The following is a 19,727-nucleotide window of genomic DNA, read 5'->3' as shown; positions in this document are numbered from 1 at the left end:
TAACTGGTGACTGTTGGCAGTAAACAGTAAACAGTAAACAGTAAACAGTAAACAGTAAACAGTAAGGACTTTCACATATTTGACTGTTTACAGGGCTGGTTACAACTAGAGGGGAATCTCACCTATGACCATAATGACTCTCACACTTTACATTGGAAAATAAATTCAAGTAGGTCTCAATGCTAGATATTATCTCGCACTCTGAGGACTTCAGGGACCGGCCTCCTGCTGGTCCCAGAGTCAGGACTAAACATGGAGAATCAGTGTTTAAGTTTTCTGCAGCTAAAACCTGGAACAGTCTTCCTGAAGATGTGAGACAGGCCTCTACTTTGACAATGTTTAAATCCAGGCTCAAAACAGTTCTGTTCAGCTGTGCAGACGACTGAAAGGTTTTTATAAAGGTTTTTATTCTGCACTCTTCTCTTTTAATGGTAATTTTATGATGATTATTTGTGATTATTTATGTTTTTATTTGTGTGATTTTAATGTCTTTCTTTTTCTGTAAAGCACTTTGAATTACCTTGTGTACGAATTGTGCTATACAAATAAACTTGCCTTGCCTTGCCTATTATGTAAAGCAAAGTGTAGCACAACTAAACCCATGTTGACCTTTGCAGTGTCTCACAGTTTGCTTTTTCCAAAACATTCTCCACTACAATTCTAATCTGTATTTTCCCTCAAAACCTCTGCTGGATCATCAGATAGTTATTGTAATAAAACACAAAGACAGGTAAACCAGGGAAACAAATTTGTTGGCCTTAGGCTACTTCAGACCAAAAGTTTTGACTCTGTGGACTACAGTTTGATTAAAGGCGGAGCAACAATCATCACTTTGGAGTGGACCTGTATGAGGGGCGGGGCTAGTGACTGGGACACAGTTAGCACAACATGGGCATCACGACGAAGGGGAAGGGTGTTATTTTGTAATCCCATTGTGGCTTTCAGCTGCTTTACTCTTCATCTCTCATAAGTTGACTTGGCTCATCAGTTGAAATCCATTTGTGCCCAACATTGTCAGTCTGATGTTTCTCAGAAGATGGTGTAAATGCAGAGGGCTCATGGCGTAGAGGACAAACCCGTCTCCAGTGTCACAGATAAAGCATGGTTGATTGGAAAATCTTTTCCTGTTGTTTCAACTGGCTCTCTTCTCTTCCATATTTGAATAGTCCTGTTGCGATGGGGGTTTTGGAGTCTAGAGTTGTGAGAAATTGTTTGTTTCCAGCTGTGCACATGTCCATTATTGCTCCATGTTGCTCCAATGTCCATCCATGTTCATCTTTGAGAGCTCCGTGCATCAGCAACAACATTCCATCCACACTGTGTTTTGGACGGATCCCACTTTTCTGATGCTATTATTGGTGTGAAAAATACTACATCTTTCTCTTAATGAATAATAATGATGAAGTTAATTAGTAATTGAGTCTATTCCTTAGTATCTACGTTCTTGTGTGTGTCTCCTCAGAGGTGCTGATGGACTCAACCACAGCGACGGCAGAGCTGGGCTGGACCATCCACCCTGCTCAAGGGGTGAGTCACAAAGACATGACAGAACACAGTGTCCCACAGAGCAGCACTGGCTCTGGGCAAGTGCCCCCTGCTCACCCACCCACCCACTGGAGCTCAGATAGACTCAGACTGTTTGAGCTCAGAGTCAGTAATTGACTGAAATCTATGGAACAGAAAACAGAACAGCAGAGAACTATATATATATATATATATATATATATATATATATATATATATATATATATATATATATATATATATATATATATATATATATATATATATATATATATATATATATATATATATATATATATATATATATGGGGGGGGGGGTCGGAGTGAGCGTGGCGCATATATATATGATGTCAGCTAATATTACTATATTACTTACTAAGGGGGTATCCCATAATACTTTCCAATGTCACAATCTATTTTTAGCAACTGTGCTCAAACAGAACTATTTTATTGAAAACAAATAAACAAGTGCCACAGGTCAGGTGTTTAGTGTACTTCTGTATCATGAATGACTGATCTGGGTTTTATGGAGTAGAGAGAACTGATGAGGCCCGGAGTTACGGAGCTATGTGCCAAACCTAGAACCACTTTGTAAGTGAACAGTGAAATATTCATACAACGACCAATGGCCAGTGGAGCCAAGCTAAAACCTGGTGATGTCATGTCGGCTGTTAATAGTTATAAGAAAATGGAGTGGAGCTGCAGAGACGATCAAATTTTAAGAAGGTCTACTACAGCAAGGATAGAGATTAAATATGTCAACTGGGAAATAGTTTTTAAGCCACCCAACCGAGAAACTTTTTATCTCTGTCTGAATGGAGAAGGTAATTACATAGAATACACTATAGCTGTTTAAAGTATGGAGTATATGTCATTAGTTAAGCTAACAAAATTAAGATAGGGTGTGGTCATCTGAGTCCTATTTTGCATGATCTTTTCTGCCCCCAATGGGTAATCTCATGCCTATTAGCATCCTTTGACTGTCCCTGGTTCATTCGAAGCACAGAACTCTGAGCCAGAAACAAAGTAATGTTGCTTACTCCATTCAGTTACTGTAATCAACTAGGGCATGTTAGTTTCACTGTCATTACCTCCTCTTTTCACACGGATATAAGGCAAACAGAACTGAAAATGCAAATATGACATTTTAAAATCCATTATATGAGTTGCTTTTGACTTTTTTTGGCGTTTTGGTTTTTTTTTTTGCCTTAACTACTTCCTGTCATGTGTTCTCAGTGGGAGGAGGTGAGTGGCTACGATGAGAACATGAACACCATCCGCACGTACCAGGTGTGTAACGTGTTCCAAAGCAGCCAAAATAACTGGATCCGCACCAAGTTCATCCGACGCCGTGGGGCCCAGAGGATCCACGTTCAGGTCAAGTTCTTTGTGAGGGACTGTAGCTCCATCCCCAACGTACCCGGCTCCTGCAAAGAGACCTTTAACCTGTACTACTACGAGGCAGACGCAGATACGGCCACGAGCATGACCCCCGCCTGGATGGAGAACCCTTGGGTGAAAGTGGACACTATCGCAGCAGACGAGAGCTTCTCACAGGTATGAAGCTTTGGGTTAAAACTGTATACTGTGAAGGTGTAAAAAAGGAGCTACAAAGCACTGATCAGTTATTGGCTGCAGGTGTTGGGGTTTAGGTAGTTGTGATTCAGATCAGTTCCTTTTAGTCGTAGGAATTGGAAAAGGGAGTAGCTCATTCTGCTTTGAGTGAATGAATGTACCAAATTGTAACTTTTGGTATTGTTCTGTTCTGACCCTGATGCCCTGCCCAGGTGGACTTAGGCGGCCGCATCATGAAGATCAACAGTGAGGTGCGCAGCTTTGGCCCAGTGTCTCGGAGTGGCTTCTACCTGGCATTTCAGGACTATGGAGCCTGCATGTCCATCATCGCTGTGAGAGTTTTCTACCGCAAGTGTCCCCGTGTAGTGCTCAACGGGGCCGTCTTCTCCGAGACTTTGTCCGGGGCTGAGAGTACCTCCCTGGTGGCAGCTCGTGGAGTGTGTGTCCCTAACGGAGAGGAGGTGGACGTGCCCATCAAACTATATTGTAACGGGGACGGAGAATGGATGGTGCCGATCGGGAGGTGCATGTGTAAGGCCGGGTATGAGGCCACGGCCAACGGGACTCAGTGCAGTGGTATGTACATCTACAGTCGATTTAGTCTGTTACCTAGATACTGGTAGTTGAGTAAGTAAACATTTTAAACATCCAGAAAATACTTAAACACCTGCATGAATCCATGGAAATAGAAAGCTAAAACTACACTTTGGAACATTCTCCATGGAGATACATAATGTGGAATATTATAGTCAAAGGAACAACATTTCCAGGGAAGGGAGCAGTTTCCACACTGTCACTGTTGTAAATGCACCATGACAGAGAATCAAGTGTCTGGGATAGTGTCCCATGATTTTAAGTAACAATGTGCCGTCTGTTTTGATTATTACCGAAGATGCTATGTAAAATTTATAGATTATATTTCTCTTTTTTTTTTTTTGGTCTTATTTAGCAAAGTATGTTGTAAAGAGCAAATACATTAGCAGATAAATAAAAATCAGGTAAAGGCCATTTAACCATGTTATACCATGTTTTGCTTGTATTTAGCCTCACTCACATTTAAATAAGTCATGCCCACTCCCTCTAATCGTCAGAAAACATTCAGGTTAAATGTTTCTAAATTGTTACATCACAGGCAGAAATTCTATCCAGTTTTTAAATTCATCACTAGACAACTGCATGCTTACATATTAGCATGACGGCCACGTTGCTTTAATGAAAAGTTTTTGTTTTTTCCATGGATCATTAGCACTAGTGCAGTAGATAGCACCAAAAACAAGCGGGGGGAGAGCAGCTGATGTAACGTAATGTGTGTTTTTAAAAAATGTTTTTCTATACTGTGAAGTGTGAACTATCCAATTAAAAGGAAAAAAACTGTTCAGGAAATGTGTCTAACCTGTTCATATATTTTTGTCACTAACCCAGCCCACACTGTGTCCACAGCGTGTCCCTCTAGCTCGTTCAAAGCGGCCCAGGGGGACCACAGCTGCGTGCCCTGTCCCCCCAACAGCCGCACCAGCAGTCAGGCTGCCACCACCTGCCTGTGCCGCTCTGGGTACTACCGCACGGACGCCGAGGGCCCCGGGACCCGCTGCACCAGTACAAGACACAGAGACACACAGAGGACATGCACAGGGGACACATATAAGACACTGACTAGTATGAATGTGTGTGTGCACGCGTGTGTGTGTGTGCACATTATTATTATTTTCTGTCATGCACTCATGGAACATGCAGGAAACATATTTAGAAATGCATACAACGTACAACAACACAACACAAAGGGACACATATGCGTAGGTTGAGGGCAGGGGATTATTGACTGTGACATCATCACAAACAAAGTAACAATGTAACAAAGTACAGTTATGACATCATCATTTAACAGTACTAAATTGGGTAATACATGTTGGTGACAATTTTAGTTTTATCAATCGGTTTCAATTGGATATAAAATGAGGACTGTTGCCATAGAAATACTGCTGAACAATAGATAAAAAAAATACTTGTGCTTTTTCTGACAAGCATAGTGATAAGATTTGGGATCAATTTGTTACTGCTGATTTTGTTGTTTGTGGAGCAAATTATGATATTTCAGAAGCGACAGTCTTTGCAATTTGCTACCTGTGTCCATTCAAATTGTAATTTTGATTGCAATAAATATTAGAGCCCTACGTAGTACTTAACAATTGAAAAAAATAAATAAATAAATATATATATATATATATATATATATATATATATATATACATATATATATATATATATATATATATATATATATATATATATATATATATATATATATATATATATATATATATATCTTTTGAATGGGAACAGCTCATTTACACCAGCTGACCATCAGAAGCTAGATTGAAGTGTGTTGTTGCCCTTTGCATAGCGATCCCCGCGGCTCCTCAGAACGTCATCTCCATCGTGAATGAGACATCCCTGCGCCTGGAGTGGAGCCCCCCGGTGGACAGTGGGGGGCGAGACGATGTGGTCTACAACATCATCTGTAAGAGCTGTGGCAGCGGGCGCGGCGGGTGCACACGCTGTGGGGACAACGTGCAGTTTGTCCCCCGGCAGCTGGGCCTGAGCGGCGGCCAGGTGCACATCAGTGAGCTGCTGGCACACACACAGTACACCTTTGAGATTCAGGCGGTCAATGGAGTGTCTGACCAGAGCCCCTACTCGCCTCACTACAGCGCGGTGAACATCACCACCAACCAGGCTGGTACGTGACACTGCTTACACTCAAATCACTTATTATTTTAAAAGTTTTATTTGGCGTAGGAACACACATTTTCCTTGTTTACCTTCTCATCGATGTCACTTTGGTATGAAGTTGTCATTGGTCCTTTGTAACTTCTGAGTCAGACCAGGAAGGAACCTACATTGAACAATACACCAGTGTCTTATTACCTTAAAGTGTGACTATACACCATGGACTTTTAAGTGCAAGTCATTTGCAGTGTATCCAAACAGCAGCACTGCTATCTCTGTAATGGTGTTTGTTCTTTAAATCTGTCATTGAAGCTGTTTCTTGTTGGTCCAGTCCTCTCCTCTTGAAGGCCTGTATACACATGCGCTGTGTTTTCTGAGTGGACAGCAGAGTAGACCCAGAGTGGACACACAGACCAGGAGGGGGGTGGCACATTGTAGTGAGGTTTATAACCATAATTTGCATTATAGGTTTGCCACTTTGAAGTGATAATAACATGATGTCTAAGAGACCTCATCCTCTTCAGACCATGACAGCACTGTCTGCCCTGTTAGCTTTGTAAAGTAAAGCTCTGTTCCGCTTCAGTGAAACAAACCTTTGAGGCTCTGTGATGGTATGAGCTAAAGTGGCTCTCAGTGCACACTGCTCCAGTCGACAGAAATCCCACTGGAGCACACTGCAGCAGCACCTCACAGAGGTGACAGACCTTTGCTCTCCTCAGTTTTGTGCTGACCACCACATCCACATGAATGGGATTGCTGGCGACACTTACCTTTCATCGTGTAACTATGGCTGAATCCTTTGTCTCCTCTCTTTCTGTAATCTCCCAAAGCTTGGACATTTCATGCTGTATGCTCCCTGTTCTTCAGCTCTTTCCAGGCTTTCTTTGCTGTGTTTTGTCTGTGTGCACTGGAGAGGCAGCTCAGTGCCTTTAACACATGTTCTTGTTCCTGTCAGCTCCGTCGGCTGTGTCAATCATCCACCAGGTGAGCCGCTCGCCCTCCTCCATCACCCTGTCCTGGTCCCAGCCCGACCAGCCCAATGGGGTCATCCTGGACTACGAGCTGCAGTACTACGAGAAGGTAACTCAGAATCAAAAAGGCTTTATTTATCCCCAAATTCAGATTGTAGGTCTCTTCAAATCTTCATCTGCCATAAACGTCCTTATTGTACAGTCTTATGGCGGTCAGGAAGAAGGAGTTCTTGTGATGCTCTGTCCTGCAACTCACTGGTCTTAAACTCAAACTGTCTGCTTTCTGTTGTTCAAAAGCTAAATTCATCATAAAACAGACTGCAGCATAAAAGAGTTATCCATTACCACCTCACAAAACATATGCAGCAGTTTATTGCTTACATTAAAAGACCTTAGCTTTCTTAGAGAATATAGCCGGCTTTGGCTTTTCCTATAAAGTGCATCTGTATTTGTGGACCAGTCCAGCTTGTTGTCCAAATGCCCCCGGATATTTATAGATGGACGCTATTTCAATGTCTTCCCCACTGATGGTCACAGTTTGACCTGAGTGTGTGTCACACCTGAAGCCAATGACCATCTCTTTTGTTTTGGAGGTGTTTAGTATGAGAAAGTTCTTTATAAGACTCACACTCATATGATCAGGGCTCCAACCTGGCTCTTCTGACACCTTTGTGGATACTTACTTGTGTATAATTTGTTGACTTTTCAGAGCTTTTAACCCTGCTATAGTTGTTTTCCCTCACCATTTACCATTTTCACAGCCAATGGCATAAGCCCACTGCGTTATGTCGTTGATCGGTGATACGCATAGTCATTTTGATACAAACGAAAGACAGACTCTGAGCTGCTGTGTCATATCATAACCACAAAACATCACCATGGCAACAGCCAACAAAATAGTGCATCAGGGGCAGATGGAATGACAGACACACAGAGACTGAGGAAATAGTGAAAATAATTTAAAGATGACTTTATTTCTCACCTCTTGTAAATTACTGTAAAATTGACTGTAGACAGAAAACCGCTGACACCAGATGTGCTCACAACTTACAGCTTGTGGTGTGTGGTGTCTTTGCTGCCATATCCTGCTGGAGTCTTTGTGCTCAGAAATTTTAAATCTCGTCCAATTGTCTTTGTGTCTATGTCTGCACTTTTTGTTTCACGTTTGAAAATTGTTTAAGACTTACAAATCCTGTAGTGTGTGGTGGGCTTAAGGTTAATACGTACAAGTCATAAACCAATGACCAATAAACCCAGGCTAGCTGTGCTCACGTTTGATTTCCCAGTTGTGATTAAAGGCCCTGTACATAATTACTTTTCCATGTATTTGAGCAAATATATTGTGTAAGCAACTCTTGTGGTCAAAAAGGTGTTACTGTATGCATCTATATTTAAAGCAGTTTATTGTCTGATAATCAGGAAGTCCATGTTAGCATACTAGCTGTTGTTACAGTGGCTTGCAAAAGTATTCATCCCCCTGGAACTTTTTCACATATTGTCACGTCACATCTATAAATTTAAATACATTTTCTTAGTATTTTATGTGAATGAGCAACACAAAAATTTCACAGAAGTGTGAACTGGAAGGAAATATTTTACAAGATTTCCAATTTTTTGGAAATGCAGCGTGCAAAAGTATTCAGCCCCTTTTTCTTGAATGCAACCTGTTTCTTTTAGAAGTTGCCTGATGATTTTGGAAAGATTGAATGTTGACCTAATGACTAAAAAGAGTCCACCTGTGTGTAATCTTGTCTCAGTATAAATGCAGCTGTGCTGTGAAGGACACACAAGTTTGTTAAGAGAGTGTTGGGGAGCAAACCACAAAATGAAGTCAAAGGAGCACATCAAACAGGTCAGAGAAAAGTTGTGAAGTTTAAACCGGGGCTTGGATCTAAAAAGATTTCCCAAGTGTTGATCATCTCAAGGAGCACTGTTCAATCCATCATCTGGAAACGGAAAGAGTATGACACAACTGCAAACCTCCCCAGACATGGCCGTCCACCAAAACTTATAGAACGAACAAGAAGAAGAGCAGCACTCATCAGAGATGCAGCCAGGAGGCCCATGGAGACTCTGGAAGAGCTGCAGAGATCCACAGCTCAGGTGGGGAATCTGTTCACAGGACAAATATTAGTCGTGCACTACACAAATCTGGTCTTTATGGAAGAGTGGCAAGAAGAAATCCATTGTTGAAAACCATAAGAAGTCTTGTTTACAGTTCACTAGAAGTCATTTAAAGGACACAGCAAACATGTGGCAGAAGATGCCACATGCTGTGCTGATGCTGTCCCCACAGTCAAACACGGTGATGGCAGCATGATGCTGTGGAGGTGCTTTTCTTCAGCTGGAACAGAGAAGCTGGTCACAGTTGATGTGAAGATGGATGGAGATAAATACAGGCCAATCTTGGAAGAAAACCTGTTGGAGTCTGTAAAAGACTTGAGACTGGGGCAGAGGTTCACCTTCCAGCAGGACAACGATCCTAAACATAAAGCCAAAGTGACAATGGAATGTTTTAAAGTAAAACATATTCATGTGTTAGAATGGCCCAGTCAAAGTCTGGACCTAAATCCAATTGAGAATCTGTGGCACGATCTGAAAACTGCAGTTCACAAACGATTCATCAAATCTGACTGAGCTTGAACTGTTTTGCCAGAAAGAATGGGCAAAAATTTCAGTCTGTAGGTGGTGGAGACATACCCCAAAAGACTTGCAGCTGTAACTGCAGTAACACAAAGTGTTGACTTGACTTAGGAGGCTGAATACTTTTGCACGCTGCACTTTTCAGTTTTGTAGTTTTTTGGTTGTTTTTTTTTTACCTGGAAATTAGGTATAATTTTCTTTCTACTTCACACTTATGTACCATTTTCTGTTACTTATTCACATAAAATGCTAATAAAAATAAAAAAAAAATTTGTGGTTGTGACTTGACAAATTATGAAAAATTTGAAAAACTTTTGCAAGCCACTGTAGCTGTACTGTGACAATATACTCCGCTCTGGTTTCTAAAAGTTGTGAAAAGCACTTATGAACTCATTGAGGTGAATCTTTAGGATGCTGGGAATGAATAAGGTAAATTAGGAAGCAGTGCAAACTGTTTAAAATGAATTAGTTCTGTTTTACACATTTTTAAGACCTGATTTAAGTATATATCAGGTGCAGCACCAAATTGAGATGCCCTGTAGTCGCTCAACCCCATAGCCCTCACTGTCCTTGTATCTCCTGACAGAACCAGGCTGAGGTGAACTCTTCAGTGAGCCGCAGTCAGACTAACACAGCCCTGATTCGAGGACTCAAACCCGGGACCATCTACGTGTTCCAGGTTCGAGCACGCACTGTGGCTGGATTTGGACGCTTCAGTGGCAAGATGTACTTCCAGACCATGACCCAAGGTGAGACTGATGTGTAAGCTAATGTGTGGTTTCAAACTGCTACATCCTGCTTGTAGTTTTTAATGTTATTCTCATTGCATTAGGAACGAGCAATATAACAAAATAAAATGTAATTGTGATTGTCTACCGCTTAGTTCTGGAAATACATTTCTCATACATATTTTTTCCCATAGACTTAAATAATAATCGCCTATTAAAGTGCAACAAAACACTAAATGCACTTTTTTCACTATTAAACTGTGTATGTGATATTTTTTATAGCATTATCCTTTGTTCCTAGTCATTTTTTTGGCATTTTTAGTGCAAATTAGGTCAATTTGGAGGTCTCTGGTCAAAAATGTCTAAATTTAAATGTGCTGTCTTCAGAGGTGTCAGCAATGTCCAGTACTTGTGTGTACTCGTGTGATTACTGAGCAATACTCTGCTGGTGTGATTACTAAGCAAACAAGAACCTCTGTTGCAGGCATTGGTTCACACTGAGGAGAGAAGCAATGTAAATGAAGCCAAAAATGGTTGTTCATAGGTTCAAGGTTGGTTAGCTTCCCGGTGAGGACAATTTGAGCACTGATACAGATGAGACGAGCAGTACATACTCCTGGATTACCACATAAAGTTAAAACATTTAGTAAGTTTAAAATAACATAGGAATTAAAGACAATGTAAAGTTGTTAAGAGAATATAAATCATGATTATTGACTGAAGATAAACTATAATACTATTTCCCATATGTTTTGTCAGAGGAGTACGCCTCCAGCCTCCAGGACAAGTTGCCTCTGATCGTGGGCTCCTCTGCTGCAGGCCTGGTCTTCATTATTGCACTCACCGTCATCATCATCGTCTGCCGCAGGTTTGAAACTCCTCCTCTATAGTAATGTATGCTCCATAGAAATCTGGACTTTTCTCTCTGTGTGACTGTGTACAGGAATATACAGGCACACGAGGACAGACACAGTGATCAGTGTCGTGTTAGTGTTAACATTTCACAGTAACATGTTAATTAGGCTCAGAGAGTGGAACTACACCCTGATGTGACTGAAGGTTTAGGCAGAGACGGAACGCGACGATATTAATCAAAGTTCATAGTCTAGGTTTGGAGGGAGTGTGTTTATAACTATTACTGCAAGTGATTGGAGCAATACTTGTAACTATAAATTAAGTTCTCATCCCTATTCTGTGGACACATTAACTGAGTGGATTGCCCTCTTGCCTCACAGTCCTGGGTTTGATTCTCAGGTTTATGCATCAACCTTAAAACAAGCACTGATCCTCCAGCTAGGTACTCCTGACTCTGCTCTTACTGTTGTCTGTGACAGGAGGAGCTCAGAGCGCCCCGAGTCTGAGTACACGGACAAACTGCAGCACTACACCAGCGGACACAGTAAGTACACTCACTGTACGTTATAACCTACAACATGGATCCTACTGGAGCTAAAGGAGCTGTGTGTGAGAAAAGCCAGTGCTGTCTCTGCTCTTTTTGTTTTGTTCAAATGAAGCGTCCCCCGGGATGAAGATCTACATCGACCCATTCACCTACGAAGACCCCAACGAGGCCGTCCGAGAATTTGCTAAAGAGATTGACATCGCCTGTGTCAAGATCGAGCAGGTCATCGGAGCAGGTAGGGCTTCCAGTGCACTGCTCATAGTAAATACAGGGACACTGATGGAGGGACAGTGAGAGGGCTCTTATGGAAGTAAAGTGTTAGAGAATGGCTGAGGGTTGGATTCTCTGCTCTTGTCGTAATAGTTCCGAAAGTAGTGTGTGGGAGACTGTTTGTAAATGTGTGGGTAATTGGCTAACTAGTGACAGTTATTTTCACACTGTCACTAGTTAGCCACAGGCCTCTGTCTGCTTGAAGCATGTTGTCATAGTGAATTGGGTGATCAGCTGATGGACTCATGGCGTATGTTTGGGGTGAATGATGTGCAGTGTATTTGAACAAGACTGACCCAAAAGTAAACCATTAAATCTTGTGCGCACTGGGGTCGCTCCACAGAGTCACTAACGTGTGAAAACCACCTATTTAAAACTGTAAGAGCACAGGCTACATACAGTTCCTTTAAGAAGGAACAAGCTGTTTTTGCTCTCTGATGCTGTGGTATAGTCTCATCACTTGCAGCTATGCTCATAAGTGCAGAGACAACCAGTCTTTGTAAAATCTTACAAGTGAAGAGAGTCATATGATCACCAAAACCTTTTGAGAAAAAAAGACATTACTGACGATCATCTTCAAACATCACATTTGATATTGTCTTGTAGATGATAAATACTGATTATGCATTGCTATAATAGTTCTTGCTGTTGTTGCTAGGAGAGTTCGGGGAGGTGTGCAGTGGGAACCTCCGGCAGCCTGGGAAGAGGGAGATCCTGGTGGCCATTAAGACCCTGAAGGTGGGCTACACGGAGCGGCAGAGGCGGGACTTCCTGTCTGAGGCATCCATCATGGGCCAGTTTGACCATCCGAACATCATCCACCTGGAAGGCGTGGTGACCAGGAGCAGCCCCGTCATGATTCTCACTGAGTTCATGGAGAACGGGTCGCTGGACTCCTTCCTGCGGGTGAGCTGGGGGCTGAGCTTCTGTTCTTTTGTCATTCAGTTCAATTGTATGTAGACACACCTGCCCTGAGGCAGACTGATTGAAGTGCTGTACCATCAGCCCCCCTGACCACCAAACACTCCCTCACACACCCCACACTCATACGCAACAAGATGAGTGAAGAGTCTTGCTGAAGGACACAGCACAACACACACAATTTAACTAGAAAATGTTTCCAAGCCAAAACATAATAAAACAACAAAACATTCATGACTTATCGTTTAGAGCCTCTAAACAACCAGGGAACTCCACACACTTTAACGCACAACTCCAGCAGTGCGTTTGCTTGTAAACTTTCACTGTATTTTAGAAACATCCAGTGGTATCCCATACAAAGATTGTTTGCAAACTATCCACACGCATTGATCAAAGTCCTGATATCTACCACGACAAGACAGTAGCAGCCTGATGTGTTGTTCTGAGTGGGCAGCTATCACTAAAGCCCCGCTCTCTTGCAGTCAAGGCACAGGAGCTGAGGAGGGCGGTCCACAGCCCCGCCGAGCGATAGGTAGTGAGGCTTTTTTTGACTGGCAGCTTAATGTTCTGCCTCTGACTGCTCAATAAATAAGTGTAGACATACCACTGGCCGTGGAGCATCCACAATCCAACAGGATCTCATGCCCTGACCTCTTCACCTGTCTTCAGTTTTGGCTCTGCGTACTACCTGGTTCTCTCTCAAGCTTAATTGGGTGAAATTCACACAGTTTTCCGCAAGGAAAACATGGGTTTATAATAGACTCATACTTTTAAATTCAGTTTTGATTCAGTGTTTTTTTTATTTTGTATTTTACATTTACTAAATATTTTGCACAGTTACAGTCCATGGTTCTCTCAAAACACAACTCTTTAAACTGTAACCAAAATTATTATTATTTTTATTCATATTTTAGTATAGGCCTACTGATTTGAGAATAAAATTAGAGGGTGGTAATTATTTGCAACAGGAAACACATCTCTGTTCTGTAAAAAGAAAACTGAATCAGCTCCAGCAGCGTGAATGTTGTAGTGACCAAAGCTAATTTTCCAGCGTCCGTCACACGGTGTTTGACACATTTTGATGTGTTATATGTGAACATGGCATTAGACTTTTTAGTGCATTAAACTCAGGTTAAGCTTTCACTGGTTACACAACATGCCACTTTGATCCTTGATATAAAACTTTATATTAAAACCTCCTGACAAACTATATATTCTACCATTTGTGCTTTGTTCAGCAAAATGATGGTCAGTTCACGGTGATCCAGCTGGTGGGCATGCTGCGCGGTATTGCTGCAGGGATGAAATACCTGTGTGAGATGAACTACGTGCACCGAGACCTGGCAGCACGCAACATCCTGGTCAACAGTAACCTGGTGTGCAAGGTGTCTGACTTTGGCCTGTCCCGCTTCCTGGAGGACGACACCTCTGATCCCACCTACACCAGCGCTCTGGTAGGACTGTCCTGGGGGGCCCTGAGAGGGGGGTAGATTTTGCATTTGAGCGATGGAGATGTTAAAGGAACTGTAATCTGAGCTCTTACAGGTTTCAAAAAGGTTACAATCACAACTGAACCTGTGTGGCCAGTGCCTTTACCTGTAGACAGAGGACACATGCAGGTTTTCCTTATTCTCAGTGTATGGACAGGCCATGCCAGTCTGGCAGTCCAAATGAGAGATTCATGTGATGCTCATTCTTCTTTCTGATTGGACAATCGTCTTGAAAACCAAACACCAAATTATAACATAAATAAAGGAGACTTCATGTCCAGTGTTTTTGTAATTAAGAATAAATCACCACTACAATTGTAAAAAGTTATATTTGGTTTGAACATTTTACCTTGTATCTGGGGACACAGGTAGGTCAAGTTTATGAAATTTAAAATGAAGCAAGTCCCTTTAACTCTAGGCCTGGGAATCACAGGTTTTTCATCATTCCATAGTTACATAACATAATACATGGCTCACAGTACGATCCTGATTTTACACTGTCACAAAATCTAACAATAGTCACGTCAATATCTCAATACAGCAGCACACATTATCAACACTGTCACCAAATTTACTATGAGGAGATTTTAATCCTGTGGTGAATGGTTCTTTCTCAGGGAGGGAAGATTCCCATCCGCTGGACGGCCCCTGAGGCCATCCAGTATAGGAAGTTCACCTCGTCCAGTGACTGTTGGAGCTACGGCATCGTCATGTGGGAGGTCATGTCCTATGGAGAGAGGCCCTACTGGGACATGAGCAACCAGGATGTGAGTGCTTATCCTAAGGACATACGGACCACCACGGGCATGGAGAGACTTTGGCTACTCCTACTCTCATTTGTCCAGGAGTGGTCCAATGTAGAGAAGGTTTCAGAGTTCTGTGTGTTCTGTGTTATCTGTCAGAGTGGTTTTCCAAATCCTCTCCACTCTGCTTCCTTTCACTGGTGGTTTGATCTGTAGGCTATTAAGAATAATGATGCTTTATCTACATCCAAAAAGGTTCTATTTTGTTAATTTTCTGGGATTCTCTCCAGTTTTTCTTCCCAAAGTTTGTAGAAACGAGATGGTGTAATCTCCTTTGTTCAGGAGTGGTCTAATTTCAAACAACCTTCTCTACATTTCTATTCAAATGCAAAAAGTGTCTGAGATCAGAGTCACAGCTAATCATCTTGTGACCATCCAATCACATGTGTTTTTGTAATCGTTATGAATTGCTTGAACATTCTTGTTCATTCATAACAGTATAACCCATATTAGCTGCATTTGGCACTCGTCCTGTTTTGGCTGGTCTCATTTGCACTCATTGTTTTTGCTCTCTGTTTTTCCTTTTTGTAGGTCATTAATGCCATAGAGCAGGACTACAGATTGCCGCCTCCTATGGACTGCCCCAGTGCACTGCACCAGCTGATGCTGGACTGCTGGCAGAAAGACCGCAACAACAGACCCAAGTTCAGCCAGATCGTCAACACTCTGGACAAGATGATCAGGAACCCTAGCACCCTCAAGGCCATGACACCTCTGTCTTCCAGGTAATAACAGACAGAAATGAGTAAAACAATATAATTAAAGACTAATTCAACATTTATAAATATTCAACAATTATAAATATCTTTGGTTCTGGCTTAATGAAAACTTATCCTTTAAAAAACAAAACATATCTTGGAATTATGTAATAGTCTTTTTTTTTACAGAAACAAATATTGTATCCCAAGAAGATACACAAAAGAAATCGTGCAAGCAACCTTTCTGTCTGTGCTAGATCATGGGGATATGGTGTGATGCAGACTTTAGCCTCTGCTTTGAAACCGTTGGATCCACTATTTCACTCTGCCCTTCATTTTGTTACAGGTGATGGATTTAAACCCATCCCTGTATTCTCTATGAAAAAGTGTGTTGCCCCTCACTGTCTGTTAAAAGAGAACAGCTCTGTATGAAATATATCAATAAGGGACAACTTCAAAAGACCAGAATACCTCACCTGCTTGTTAATCATTGATACTGCAACATTTAATACCGCATCACATAACTGTGGAAGTCTAAGGACGAGCCACACCTAACCTGGGAGGGGAAAGAGGCTTTTAGCTGTTTTGCTTCAGAAAAAATGGAGTACACCCCAAGAAAAAGCAAACCTAGATACTTTGGTGACACAGTCACAATTTAATAATCCGATAACAGACTTTTATACACACACCTGCACCTGTTTTTAATGTTTTATATGGACTTGTATACTTGTTTATTTTATTTTTTTCTGCTTGTATTGTATTTTAAACAGTACACCTATGAAAAAAGATCCCAAGTGCTCTCATTGGGTTCTCCTGTATAAATAAAGATAAAGAAAGCTAGAATGAATAAGAACCTGATGTTTAGCCTCAATATTTACACCTGAACTCTAAGATCCTGCTGAGCATATATCGCTGCACCACTGAAAGCCTTCTTGTTGGCTCCTTCACTGTGTGCTTTGGCAACATTACAGCCAGGAAACTCTTTAAATAGGGTCTACTAAAAAAAACTGAACTTTGCAAATACATTTAAACAGGGCCCTTCAGATCATACATGACACCTCTGAAAAAGATATTGCTCTGTTAAATGTAAGACTTCTTACCATGCTAACAGCTTCTTCTTACAAGCTGTTATAGGCTTGAACAATGCTCTCTGAACTTTGACATAGCACTTTAATCTTGTAGCTTCTTAATCTTGTGTATGTTGTTTCAGAGCCATCTATTGTTTATGTGGTTGTTTTTAATGTCTCATGGTGCACTTTGAGCTTACACATGGCAAATAACCTAACCTAATCTAACCTAACCTGTCTGCACAAAATAAGAACCTGTCCCTTTGTGTCTGTGTCCCTGTGCCATGTGCAGTGTGCACCTACCTCTGCTGGACCGCAGCACTCCAGACTTTTCCTCCTTCACCTCAGTGGACGAGTGGCTGGACGCCATCAAGATGGGCCAATACAAGGAGTACTTTTCCAACGAGGGCTTCAGTAGCTTTAACACAGTCTCTCAGATGACCATGGAGTGAGTACCCACACTACAGATCACACAGTACAGTAAGGCCTGCTCGTGTGTTTAAAGTCATTTGACTCCACCATTCTTTTGTTCTTAGAAAATATATGATTTGAGTGTCCTGTACCTGATTTTTTCCTCACGTATCTGAATTAAATGTGGCTTTTTCCAGTAGAGATATAGTGTATGAACAGCTCTTGAAGTCAAAATTAGTCAGGTGCATATAATTAATTTAAAGCTTTTTCTTGTCTGATAATCAGGAGTGCGTGTTAGTATGCTTGTTTCTGAGATTTGTGAAAAGTGCTTATAAACTCTTCGAGTAATAGGTATTTAAGGAATAACTAAGACACTAAAAATCCGGAACAACACTCCAATGAGTCTCCAATGTATGCTTTAATAGTAGGGTTTGATTCAAAGTTCACTTTTTAAATGCATCCACAAAATATGAACTGACAAACTAATACAAGAATCACATTTCAGAGCATGTTTGTACAGATCGAATCTTCAGGGTTTTTTATGTAGGATAAAATAGGATATTTTGTTCTTTGTGGAGGAAATGATACTTCAAAAATGATAGCCTTTGGGATTTGCTAATTGTGTCCTTTCAAATAGTAATTTTGATTTGATTGTGATTCATCGTGAGGCTCTTGTCTCAGGTTGTCATCAGCTCTTGTCCTTCCCATAGGGACATCCTCCGAGTGGGTGTGACGCTGGCCGGGCATCAAAAGAAGATCCTTAACAGCATTCAGTCCATGAGAGCCCAGATGAACCAGATCACGTCTGTGGAGGTGTGAGGAGTAGCAGGGAGTGCTCCTCCTGGACCTGTGTGGAGATATGGACCTGTGTGGAGATATGGACCTGTGTGGAGATATGGAGCTGTGTGGGCTCCTGGACTGTCAGACTGTGGAACACTGGGACCAGGGACAGAAGCGCCCTCAGTTGTTATCTGAGAGTTGACTTTTGCAGCCATTTTTGTACTGGACAGTAACAGTTGTGCTGTGTTGTTCCCTAACAGGTCCCAGTGCTAGACCCTCGAGACATAGACAGTTCTGGGGACAAAGAAATGATGTAGCTCTATGTATAAGACTTGAACACCATAAATAGATGATGTGGATCTACCGTTACTTACACAAAATAAGCACAAATATGCACAGAGATGGGCAAACAAGACAAAATTGTACTCGTAAGAATAACATTGCTTTAAACTGATAGTATGTAACTGTCTGGAGGTGGAAAATCAATTGGGGCAAAAAGGTATTTAGTCAGCCACCAATTGTGCAAGTTCTCCCATTTAAAAAGATGAGAGAGGCCTATAATTTTCATCATAGGTTCACTTCAACTATGAGACACAGAATGAGAAAAAAAATCCAGAAAATCATATTGTCTTTATATTTATATAATTGATTCGCAAATTATGGTGGAATATAAGTATTTGTATTTGGTCAATAACAAAAATTAATCTCAATACTTATATGTTATATACTCTTTGTTAGCAATGACAGAGGTCAAACGTTTTCTGTAAGTCTCCACAAGGTTTTCACACACTGTTGCTGGTAGTTTGACTCATTTCTCCTGCAGATCTCCTCTAGAGCAGTGATGTTTTGGGGCTGTTGCTGGGCAACATGGACTTTCAACTCCCTCCAAAGATTTTCTATGGGGTTGAGAGCTGGAGACTGGCTAGGCCACTCCAGGACTTTGAAATGCTTCTTACGAAGCCAATCATTATCCGGGCAGTGTGTTTGGGATCATTGTCATGCTGAAAGACCCAGCCATGTTTCATCTTCAATGCCCTCGCTGATGGAAGGAGGTTTTCACTCAAAATGTCATGATACATGGCCCTATTCATTCTTTCCTTTACATGGATCAGTCGTCCTGATCCCTTTTGCAGAACAACAGCCCCAAAGTATGATGTTTCCACACCCCAGGTTGTGGACAGGTGTCTTTTATACTGATAATGAGTAAAAACAGGTGCCATTAATACAGGCAACAAGTGGAGGACAGAGGAGCCTCTTAAAGAAGAAGTTACAGGTCTGTGAGAGCCAGAAATCTATTTTATCGATGATGATGTGTCTCATAGTGAACCTATGATGAAAATTACAGGCCTCTCTCATCTTTTTAAGTGGGAGAATTTGCACAATTGGTGGCTGACTAAATACTTTTTTGCCCCACTGTATTTCCATGGAAATTTTAAGTTAAAACCACACTAGTAGAATTAAAATATTATTTGTTATTTGGAGTGATCATAATCTGATAGACAATCAAACATGAAATGAAGTGCAAATTCGGGTGTGTACACTCACACGCACACACATAAAACATAAAAACACAAAGATAAAAATCATATTCAAAGTACAATTCTTCAAAAGTTACTCCAATAAAAGTAACTATGTAAAGCTGCCCACCTCGGGACATGGTACAGGGCTGGAAATACATGTTACGACTCCTCATTGTTCAAGCTGTTACTTCAGCGTG

At 41.4% G+C, this 19,727-nt stretch overlaps 1 protein-coding gene across 1 annotated transcript; it reads left to right on the top strand.

Annotated features, from left to right (window-relative positions):
- The first annotated feature begins 1,443 nt into the window (after positions 1–1,443).
- ephb2a (eph receptor B2a) lies at positions 1,444–18,049 on the top strand. Its single transcript, XM_033969955.2, has 16 exons — positions 1,444–1,527; positions 2,761–3,081; positions 3,312–3,675; positions 4,540–4,695; positions 5,501–5,836; positions 6,782–6,906; positions 10,027–10,189; positions 10,928–11,036; positions 11,503–11,567; positions 11,683–11,805; positions 12,499–12,746; positions 14,000–14,215; positions 14,869–15,018; positions 15,586–15,779; positions 17,112–17,267; positions 17,941–18,049. Exons 1-16 carry the CDS (start codon positions 1,471–1,473, stop codon positions 18,047–18,049), a joined length of 2,892 nt encoding a protein of 963 aa, XP_033825846.1. The 5' UTR covers positions 1,444–1,470.
- Positions 18,050–19,727: the final 1,678 nt, after the last annotated feature.

The sequence above is a fragment of the Periophthalmus magnuspinnatus genome, chromosome 7, assembly GCF_009829125.3.
Source record: "Periophthalmus magnuspinnatus isolate fPerMag1 chromosome 7, fPerMag1.2.pri, whole genome shotgun sequence".
NCBI classification, from domain to species: domain Eukaryota; kingdom Metazoa; phylum Chordata; class Actinopteri; order Gobiiformes; family Gobiidae; genus Periophthalmus; species Periophthalmus magnuspinnatus.
Note: the sequence above shows the minus strand (reverse complement) of the source record. Positions and strands in the feature narration are given on the sequence as shown.

Bases quoted from the DNA above. Each gene is read 5' to 3' on its own strand.
- ephb2a (XM_033969955.2), top strand. From the start codon at position 1,471: ATGGACTCAACCACAGCGACGGCAGAGCTGGGCTGGACCATCCACCCT. The intron at 1,528-2,760 runs GTGAGTCACAAA...ATGTGTTCTCAG, and splicing joins CCATCCACCCTGCTCAAGGG to TGGGAGGAGGTGAGTGGCTA. The intron at 12,747-13,999 runs GTGAGCTGGGGG...TGCTTTGTTCAG, and splicing joins CGCTGGACTCCTTCCTGCGG to CAAAATGATGGTCAGTTCAC.